We start from the raw sequence: 10,399 nt of genomic DNA, 5'->3' as shown, positions 1-10,399 counted from the left end.
CACACCGGATCGGTTCTGGTCCCGGCCCGACCCGGCAGCGCTGTCCCCACCGGCAGGGGGCAGCCTCGTGCCGGAGGCGGACGGTGTGCAATGTCCCTTCCCGCTCGCCGTAGGGTAACGGGCGTCCCGCCCCGCCTCGCCGGCAGGGGGCGAAAGCGCCGCGTGAGTGGCCGCCACTCGTGCCTCCCGGCGGCCGGAAGTCCTCCGCCGAATGGACGGTTTGGCCCCCCAGGGAGCCCGCTCTATGATTGGACGGTCCCGGGTCACGACTCCGGAAGCGGATCGGCCATGTTACCGGGTGACCCCGGGAGCGGTGCCGGGAGAGAGGCGACGGCGGGGTCCGCCGAAGGGACGCGGCTGCCGTGAGGGACTCGAAGCGCCTCCCCTTCCTCGGTCTTTCCCGGTGAGTGCGATGCGGCGGGTCCGCGCGGGACCTCCACGGGCTCGATCCCAGCCCGGGGCCTCGGCGGGGAGCGGGTGCTGCGAGCGGCCCAGGGACGGCTCTCCGCGGGAAGGGCCTGCCCGCGGGCTCCACCGCTTGCTCCGCAGCAAGGTGTGCGGCCTGGCGACCTTAGCCAGCCCGTTATCTCCGGGACGCCCTTAGCGCGGCCGGGTCTGGCCGTCCCTTCCCGGGCCGCGGAGGAGGGGGGGTCTTCGGGACCAGGCTTGGAAGGGGGAGGCGGCGGCGGCCCGTGGGGAGGGAAAAGCTGATTCAGGTCGCTCCCTTCGTCACCTTTCTCTAGGTCAGCCGTCCCCCATGGCAGCGTGGTCGCGGGAGGCTGTCCTGACCCTCTACCGGGCTCTGCTGCGCCAGGGCCGTGGGCTGCGCTACACCGACCGCGACTTCTACCTCGCTTTTATCCGCCGCGAGTTCCGCAAGAACCGGGGGCTGCAGCAGCTGGAGGACAAGGAAAGACAATTGGAGAAGGGGCAAGCTTTCCTGCAGAGCAAGCTCGGGGGGCTGATTTAGGTTCCCTGGGGTTCATTTTGGCCCCACTTACTTCCCTCTTCATTCCAAAATCACTTTTCCATACGAAAGAGATGGTTGACACTCCGTGCCCGCCACTGGCTTGAAGAAATCCAGAAGGTGCCTCCACAGACACACCAGGAGGGCTCTCCTGTTCTCTTTACAGATGCATTAGGTCACAGGTAGGTAATTTACAATGATATAGCCACGTTTTCCATGCTATTATTACAGCTAGCTGTGCAAAAGCACGGGGTTTTTTTCTGTCTAGGGATGAAAAGCAGCTTGATTCCTGGTTTATCAAGGCAGGAATGTTCCTGCTGAGATTCTGGCTTAGCCTTAGAAAAATTTAAGGGTATTTTTAAACTACTCAAGTCAGGCAGGCTTTGAAGCTTTGAAAAAGTACTTAAAAAAACATTTTGAGTTAGGTTGGAAGAGTTTCCTGGTGTTTTCATGTTGGTTCAGTAAGGATCCACCTATGGGTATGGTGGTGGCAAAGTGTGTTTTACACGTATAGTTGGCCAGAGAGACTCTTTAAATTTTTATATCAAGGACAAGCTAAAGGAGAATTGAAGGAAACAAAAGTAAATGTATAAGAAAATACTAATGTTCGTGTTAGACAGGGCTTGTGTGAGAGTCAAACCTACCAGCCTTGAGGGCAGGAGTAGATGTGCAGTGTAAGCAGTGTACTCTTTGTGGTGAGGTGGGGACAACTGCTGTTGATTCTGGGGTGTCTTTGAAGTGTCTGGAACCATCCATTGTCCAGAAATGAGCCTGGAAGTGGATGCTATGAGACTGCCTGTCAGCTCTTGGGTAGATTCTGATTTGTTACCAGCAAGCAGCTGACTATCACTGCATCACCTTGTCAGTGGGCAAAATTACATGCATTAGTTTGAGAATAAGAAAATAAATTGGCATTAAAAAAGCCGTACTTTGGTTGAGAAGCACAAACTAAAAAAGATGGTCATAGGGCTTTACATAATATTTAGGGGTTTTTTGTTGTGAAATATTGCTGAAGTAAATCTTACTTTCCTAAGAAGGCATTAGGTGACTGCACAATTAAACCTGATTAAATTACGTGGGGCTATGTCAAATCTGGGCTGGTTTTCTTCAGGCCATAAGCAGAGCCAGAAGCACAGAAACGCTGTGACTGCAGAGCTTGGTCAGTACCCTTCTCCTGGCACGTCTGGGGATAAGCAGCCCCTCGGAGGGGAGATGAGTGAGGAGGCTGCAGGGTTAGGTTTAGGGTGGTCCATTCCTGTGGCTCCATCCTAAGACCCCAACAGCCATAAGTGCGTGAGGTGCCACGAGGAAAAGGGGGTGGCAGATCCCTCGTGTTGCTTGTTCTGTCCCCTTCCTTCAGTGCTGCCTCTGCTTGCAGGGGAGATGGCGGGCGCTGGGCAGCGCAAAGGGAGGAAAGATGACAACGGCATCGGCACAGCCATCGACTTCGTGCTGTCCAACGCCCGGCTGGTGCTGGGCGTGGGGGGAGCTGCCATGCTGGGCATCGCCACGCTGGCTGTCAAACGGGTGAGTGAGCATGGGGGGCAGCAGCGTGGGGCCCCGAGGTGTGTGTGTGTGGGGGGGGGCATTGGGAAGAAGAAGGCATGGGAAGCTAAAAGACCTGGGGTGCTGGCACAAGGTGGATAAAATGTGAACGTGGGGCCTTAAGTGACTCAGAGTGTGCCTGGTGATGTTGCTTTAGATGTACGACCGGGCAATCAGTGCTCCCAGCAGCCCCACTCGCTTGAGCCAGGCAGGAAAGAGAAGCTGGGAAGAACCAAACTGGCTGGGCTCCTCCTCACGCTTACTGACCCAGGACATGAAGACGAACCTCAGCCGCTCCCTGCAGACCCTTCCCACCGATTCTTCAGCTGCAGACACAGGTAAGGAACAGGACATTTTCCTGTACTGCAGAATCATCCACTCTCAAACTGTATTTGTCCTGTCTAGCCCAGTTCTACTGATAAGCAGTTCTACTGATAAGGTCAAGAATTAGACTGGTTGCTAGTGAATAGACATCTATTTGTATTCTTTGTTCTTGTCATGACTTCATGGTATTAAGCTTTATTCTCCCTCAGTCTTCTCTTTTTCAAGCTGAATATTTACCTGTGAAATCTTCAGATGAAAAGCCAATCCATTCCTTTGAAGTTCTTTGTTGCCTTTCTTTGGACCATTCCAGGTTTTTTGTGCCTTTTTAAGAGAGAAATATTAAATTTTTTTATTGTACTAGTAATTTATAACAGTATTTTCTATTTTATTTCTACAGTTTTCCTAAAACCTTCTGTAATACTGTTTAGTCCTGCTGATTGCTGAATCAAGTCTTTGCCAGTTCAGGCGATAAAAAGTTGCCTTCAGACTTCCTTTTGAGAGTGGCTGATAAGTAATTTAGGGTTCTACAGTGTTTGTTACATGTGTTTGGTTGGTTTTTCTCACTGGTTTTACTTTCTACTTCTGGTCATTTTGGGAAATTTACACTTGAAGATCTGAAATAAAAATCAGGGACCTTCTTAGATTGAGTGACTTTGAATCTGAAAAATAGCAATCAAGCTTTAAGTCTGTTTCCAGATTCTCTGCAAAAAAGTCATCTTCAGGATGGCAATTCAGGATTTTCTGCTGAGGAAATATTAAATGACCAGACAGCTATGTTAAATCAGGTCTTAGATCATTTGATTGGACTCCACAAAGATAAAGATTGTGGAATAAAACCATCGATGATGGCATCTTGCATTCTTGACTTAAAACTAAATTCAAACCTAAGGTGTAAAACCTGTGATGTAAAAATCAGTTTTTTCATGAACAGGCAGTGAAGTCTGGTTCCATATGGTTTGTGGGATTTTGGCTTTTCACATATACCCTCAAATCTGTCCAAAAGACCCCAGTGGGACAAGAGGCAGCAGCTGCTGAGGTTGGGCAAGGTGGGTCTGCTGGCAGCTGGTCAGCTGCTCTGCATGTGCTGCAGGGCCAAATGCCTGGTGCCAAACAAATGCGCAACAGCTGATTGCCTTAATGAGGCCACTGACTTCCAAGGTTTCTCCAGCACACTTTAAGTGCCAGAGCCTTTCCAAAGATCTCTTTGTTCTGTAACTCTTCATTAATTCTAATTGGTAACCTCTGAAACTCTTGGTCCATTTTAAGGGGAGTTCAAAAGATAGATAAAAAGCTTATTTCTTTAGGTAGCCAGTCAGGAAAAAGGGGCATAGAGACTCCCTATGGTTCTGACATTGTTGGTGATGCAGGTGGCAGCGTAAAGTGTTGTATTGCTTATTGTGCCTAAGACTGTGCTCTCTGCTCTTTGGCCAGTGAAAGTTTGAGGAAAGTTTTCACTGGGGCTATGATTACCTGAGCTCTGCTGGCCCTAAGACCTGTCAGCTCACCAGCCTAATAAGTGTTGATCAGATTCCTGACAACTGTTTCATTTCCAGGTGGCACAGTCTTCTCCGATCTCATACACTGGCCAGGGCTGAGTTTTGCTGATAATTTTTAAAAATCTGTAGCAATGTTAAAAACTTGATGAGATTGTGACGATTGTTCAAGAGTGTTTGATCCAGTGGTCTGGCATGATGTAGAACACTTCTGAACCAGTAATGGTGCTGAATTTTTCATGAAATTGAACGGAGGTCCATGCCCACATAGACATTAAAATACATCGCTTATATGCAGTGTTAGTCTTGTTCCGGCTAAATCCCAAGTCTAGTCACTTATCTTCATCTGGTTTGATGCTCGTAGTGGTATCTTTTGAAGTTCCTCAGCACCTCCCTTTTGACTGTCACCTGTCTGCAGCATGTGAAATGTCTACTGAAAGCTTTTTGGGACCGTGGGGGCCCCACTGCCACCAATCGGTTCTCAGTGAAACCCCGCAGACGACCGGCAGTTCTTCTTCTCTCTTGCAGACTTTTTCCGACCCACCAAGCCCAAGCCATCTGCCAAGAGGACTCAAGTAGAGCTGAAAAAATCCCGCCTTCGTCTGTCTCTGCAAGAAAAGCTCTTCGCTTATTACCGGAGGAAGGTGGCCATCCCGGCAGACGAGCAGGCTCGGGCCAAGCAGGCAGCCGTGGATATCTGCGCGGAGCTGCGCAGCTTCCTCCGTGCCAAGCTGCCGGACATGCCCCTGCGTGACATGTACCTCAGTGGCAGCCTTTATGATGATCTGCAGGTAATTCCTGGGGCCGCGTGATGGGTCATTACTCAGAAGGCTGACTAGGCAGGGGCATCTCGGGCTTCCCTTTTGACAGTGCTGGCTCAGCACAACATTCCTCTGTAATAAGGCTCTTGGTGTGTCGCCTCTCCCACCGTCGAGCTGGGCTGCTGGTTACTGCAATATGGTGAGGCTGCTCTGGCTTTGTCTGCAGAGAGTTTTGCTGTTTTATTTCTCCAGATTATCTCAGCCCTTCTTACCTCCTCCTGCTTCTCCTTAGTGGTGGAGTTTTTGTAGACCTTTGTTTTCTCTTTGTCCTTTCTGTCTCCTCCCAAATACAGTATTCCCTTAGAACTCCTGTGTATTCATGTAGGTCTTCCCTGCTCTTTTTTTTTTTTTTTTTTTTTTTTAATGCATGACAGACCTGGATTGGACAGCAATTCCTACTGCATGTTTCCCTGATGGCAAGATGCCCATGGCTATAGTGAGTGATTCACAGGCACACTTTTCATTTGAGTCAGAGTTCTGGAATGGAGTGTTGAGTGTCCAGTGAAACTTATATCTGGGGTCTTAATCACATTGGTGAAAAGGGATCTTTTATAATCACCTTTTTCCAGCAATGTGGCAGGCCAGGTGAGGGCAGTACCTAGTTTTAGCATGGGATAATTAAACCACAGCAACTTAAGCTTGTCTAGAAATGTAATATTCTGCCTCCTGTTTTAAATTATCATGTGTTGTTGCTGTGCCCTGGGCCAGTTGCAGCTCAGATCCAAAGAGAGGACCTGGAATAAGGAATAAAGCTGCACTTCCAGCCCAGAAGGCTAACGATATCCTGGGCTGCATCAAAAGAAGTGTAGGCAGCAGGTCCATGGATAGCATTCTCCCTCCTACTCTGCTCTCATGAGACTCCACCTGGAGTACTGTGTCCAGTTCTGAGTCCCCCAACATAAGAAGAGCATGGAGCTCTTGGAGCAAGTCCAGAGAAGGGCCACAAAATTATCAGAGGGCTGGAGTATCGCTACTATTAAGACAGGCTGAAATTGGGGTTGTTCAGTTTGGAGAAGAGAAGGCTTCAGGGAGACCTCATTGTGGCTTTCCTGTACCTTAGAGGGGTTTATAAGAAAAATGGGGACAAACTTTTGCAAGGCCTGTGGTGATAAGACAAGGGACAATAGTTTAGGCTGAAGTAGGGTAGATTGAGACTAGGTATTAGGAAAAAAGATTTTACAGTGAGGATGGTGAAACAGTGGAACAAGAACAGGGAGCTGGTGGATGCCTCATCTGTGGAAACATTCAAGGTCATGTTGGATGGGTCTGTGAGCAACCTAATGTAGTTGAAGATGTCCCTGCTTACTGCAGTGGGGTTGCACTAGGTGGCCTTTAAAGGTCCCTTCCAACCCATGCTGTTCTGTGATTCTGTGCCTTAGAGCAACAGGAGGCAATGATTGGCTATATGCAGTCCATGTAGGTACATGAAGTATTTAAAGTTCTCTAAATAGTATATGCCATATAAACACTAGCTTGGGTTATACCTTGGAGTCATCCCACTGACAATAGGAAATAGTCCTTCAGAATGTCTTTTGACAAAGGGAGGCTGTGAAACCCACGCAGAGAGGAAAGCGAGATAGCTGAATCCTTTTTCCAAGTTCCTTTGAACAGTGGGCTATCTAAAGGTGGTGAATAAACCCCAGTGTGGAGAGGGAAAGCTTGTTCTTACCAACTTTTCTTTCTGGTGGAAGGTAGTGACAGCTGACCACATCCAGCTCATCGTGCCTCTGATGCTGGAGCAGAACCTGTGGTCGTGCATCCCCGGAGAGGACACCATCATGAACATTCCTGGCTTCTATTTGGTGCGTCGGGAAAACCCCGAGTACTTTCCCCGTGGGAGCAGCTACTGGGACCGCTGTGTGGTGGGAGGTTACCTTTCCCCCAAAGCCGTAGCAGACACCTTCGAGAAAGTTGTAGCTGGCTCCATCAACTGGCCAGCAATCGGTTCTCTCTTGGATTACGTGATCCGTCCAGCAGCTCCCCCAGCAGATTTGACGCTGGAAGTCCAGTATGACCCAGAACGGCATCTTTTTATTGACTTCCTGCCATCCCTGACTCTGGGTGACATCATCCTGGTGGCCAAACCCCACCGGCTGGTCCGCAATGACAACCTGTGGCGACTCAGCCTGCGGCCAGCGGAAACGGCTCGCCTCCGAGCCCTGGACCAGTGTGATTCTGGGTGCCGTTGCCTGTGCCTGAAGATCTTCAAAGCGATTTGCAAGCTGAACCCAGCCCTGGGCCACCTCACTGCCAGCCAGCTCACCAACGTCATCCTGCACCTATCCCAAGAAGAGTCCGACTGGTCCCAGGACATGCTGGCTGATCGCTTCTTGCAGGCACTGAAGGGGCTGATCCGCTACTTGGAGGCGGGTGTCCTCCCCAGTGCTCTGAACCCCAAGGTGAACTTATTTTCAGAGCTCACCCCTGAAGAAGTGGATGAGTTGGGATATACCCTCTACAGCTCTCTCTCGGAGCCAGAGGTCTTGCTGCAGACGTAATGGGGCCTTACCTAGGGAAGTGTTGATAGGGTTCAGCCAAGGTGGACTTTGATTACTGCTAAATGTGTCTCCTTCACTTCTCTGTCTCCTTTCGGTTGATTATTTTTTCCTTCTGTGGAGCTGGTGCTCCCACTGGATTTCTTGGTGCTACTGGTCCATTTCCACCATCTCTCCCCCAATAAGAACCCATCAGCTCGGGAAGAGAGGCTAAAACTGCAGCTTTAAGATCTTTGCTTAAATTCTGCTGAGGTTTAAGTGTTTACCAAAAAAACAAAACAAAACAAAACTATGCACTTCATTCACCTGTAGTACACTTACTGCAGCAAGTCCATTTTGGTCTGAAGAAGGTGGAACTGGGCTGGTAAATCCAGTGACAATTTTAGCAGACTTGCCTTGAGGTCCTTTCTTATCCTCCAGTCTGATTACCCCATATTTCTTTTTCTCTGCTTTACCACACTGCCTTACTTTGTTTTGTTTTTGGGGTTTTTTTGTCCCTTTGACCCAGTGGTTCAGGGCAGACTGACTGAAGTATTTTGGATAAGGTTTGTTTTTTTAATTTCTGAGTGGGCAGTGATTACACTGGCAGTACTTAGGGCTGTAGGCCTTGGAAAAGGAGAATGCCCATGGCTTCTGCTTCTATGGAGCCTTCTCATCCTTTGCAAGCTAGGTCCAGGAATAAGGACTGAGGATTGTCCAGTCTGCTGCAACACAGCCTCCAGTATGGACAATTCTCACTGAAGCTGTTGCAGGGTAGAAAGAAATCTTTGTGGTCTGGCTGTGTGATGAGGCCAAAGGAGCAGGGCTTGCCATTCCTGCCTAGCCAGATCACTGTGTGTTGCTGGTGGGAATGGCCTTGGGAATGGAGAGCAGGGCAGCTTCTTAGATCTCTGTCTCTGGTCTAGAGGAAGAGAGGCTGATTATGAGGGAATGGTAAGAGAAACACATGGGAACAGGGATTTTTTTATTTTATTTTTTTTCTTCTTTTTTTTTTTTTTTTTTTTTTTTTTTTTTTTTTTTTCTGTTTTTTTTTTTTTTTTTCTTTCATCTTCCAGTGCTTATGGCTGTTCTGGTTTGTAGGAGGTAGAAGGAAGACTACATGCCTCAAAGGGCTTTGTAATAAGCACACGTAAGGCAGATTCTCACCAGCTGTAAGTCTGTGAAGGTGAGAGGACTGAACTGATGTCATCAGCAAGGTTCTGACCCATACACTGATGCCAGGGTACAGATGCAGAGCTGGCATTTAGGAATATGCTAGCTTTGCTATCTGCTCTCAGTATGTGTTTTAATCCCCTCCCCAGCCACCTCAAACTGAGGCTGCCCACCCTCTTCCTCATTCCCATGCGCTGACTTCCCAGCGCTCCCAGTTTACAATTACTCTTAGAAAGCTGGTGAGGGCACACCTTCTTCCCCTTCTGTCTGTTTGGACCCATTGGAATGCAGTTCTACCCTCTCCTGTTTAGGGCTGCTGTCAGGCTGTTCTCCTCAGCTGCCCTCCCTTCTGCTGCTGGGCTGCAAGGGGCTTTCAAGGGGCAGCTGCTGCACTGTTGATATCTCCTACACTAGCCACCTGGACTTCGTATACTTTGTATTCAGTCTTCTGGTCTTCTGTCTTCAAAAAGAAGGAGGGAGGGTCTCCTTTCAAGTCTGGGGCTGTCTGTCTCTCAAAAGACCAGCATGGCTATCGTTACAGGAACATACTTGACTTTCCCCAGCTTTAGCTTTTCCCCTTTTTTCCCCTTGCTCCAGCCTCCCTAGCCAATGGAGATAGGTACTGCCGCAACAAGAGTTTGGAGGGAGCAGGAATCCTTCCTCTCAAGACTTTCCCCCACCTTTGACAGAGAAGTTTCAAGGTGAGTTTCAGGAGTAGAACCACAGAGGGAGTCTTTAGTCTTTCAATTATTTTTAAAGGCAGTGCTGGCAAGATGAGGGAGCATCTTTCTTGGACGATCCGTCCATTTTAGCCAATGTGTTAGATAGTATTCCGTATACAGTGATAATGCAATGTCACATTTTAAATTATTTAATCCTTAGGGTACTGGTATTTTCTAGATTGCCAGGTGTGTACTTTGAAGTTTGTGTGTGTATATAAAGTCTGTAGTCTATAAAAGGTTAACAGAAATTCCATTTGTATGATTTTGTGTTTTGTAAGTTTTGCAGCAGTCAGTATTGGTCAGCTGTTGATTGCTTTTCACTCTGGTTCCCAGATTTCTTCCCTTCTTCCTTTCCCTGCCCTCCTCTGCCTTTCTGATGTTAGCCTTCCTACTATAAAAGCAGACAGATGAGACTTGGAGCCTACAGGCTACTGGGGGAAATTCCCTTTCTTCTAATTACTTGAAGGTCAACAAAAATATTAAAATACCGAGGTTGCCAGGAGTTCCCCATATCTTGTTCATATCTTCAATGTGATCTCACCCCTTGCTTGGTGCTGACTCCAGTATTGTTATCTTCATGCAGAATTGAGCAGCAATGTGGTTTTGAATGATCAAAACTGCAGATACAAAAAAAGTGATACGTAAGCAGGAAGGAGCCACCGTCTGAGCTGGCTTGAGAACAGTTGCCACATACATATCTGTGCACAGAGTTTTTTACATGAATGCTTTTACTTCTTCCTGGCAACCTAATGAATTAATATTTTATGGCCATTTCTTGCTGCTATTTAGCTCGATTTGTGCATCAAATGGAGACTGAAGCTGCCTTTTTGCCTTTTGTGTAGGCTTTGCTCCACTTCACTTGAATCACTTCCATCATTTC

The 10,399-nt window shown here is 48.3% G+C and overlaps 1 protein-coding gene across 1 annotated transcript; it reads left to right on the top strand.

Moving 5' to 3' along the window:
- Positions 1–262: 262 nt before the first annotated feature.
- On the top strand, positions 263–8,617 carry MIEF1 (mitochondrial elongation factor 1). The gene is made up of 6 exons (XM_030467390.1): positions 263–403; positions 744–1,149; positions 2,346–2,494; positions 2,670–2,850; positions 4,858–5,120; positions 6,842–8,617. Exons 3-6 carry the CDS (start codon positions 2,351–2,353, stop codon positions 7,646–7,648), a joined length of 1,395 nt encoding a protein of 464 aa, XP_030323250.1. The 5' UTR covers positions 263–403; positions 744–1,149; positions 2,346–2,350; the 3' UTR covers positions 7,649–8,617.
- The last annotated feature ends 1,782 nt before the right edge of the window (positions 8,618–10,399 follow it).

The sequence above is a fragment of the Calypte anna genome, chromosome 1 (genome assembly GCF_003957555.1).
Source record: "Calypte anna isolate BGI_N300 chromosome 1, bCalAnn1_v1.p, whole genome shotgun sequence".
Taxonomy (NCBI): Eukaryota; Metazoa; Chordata; class Aves; order Apodiformes; family Trochilidae; genus Calypte; species Calypte anna.
Note: the sequence above shows the minus strand (reverse complement) of the source record. Positions and strands in the feature narration are given on the sequence as shown.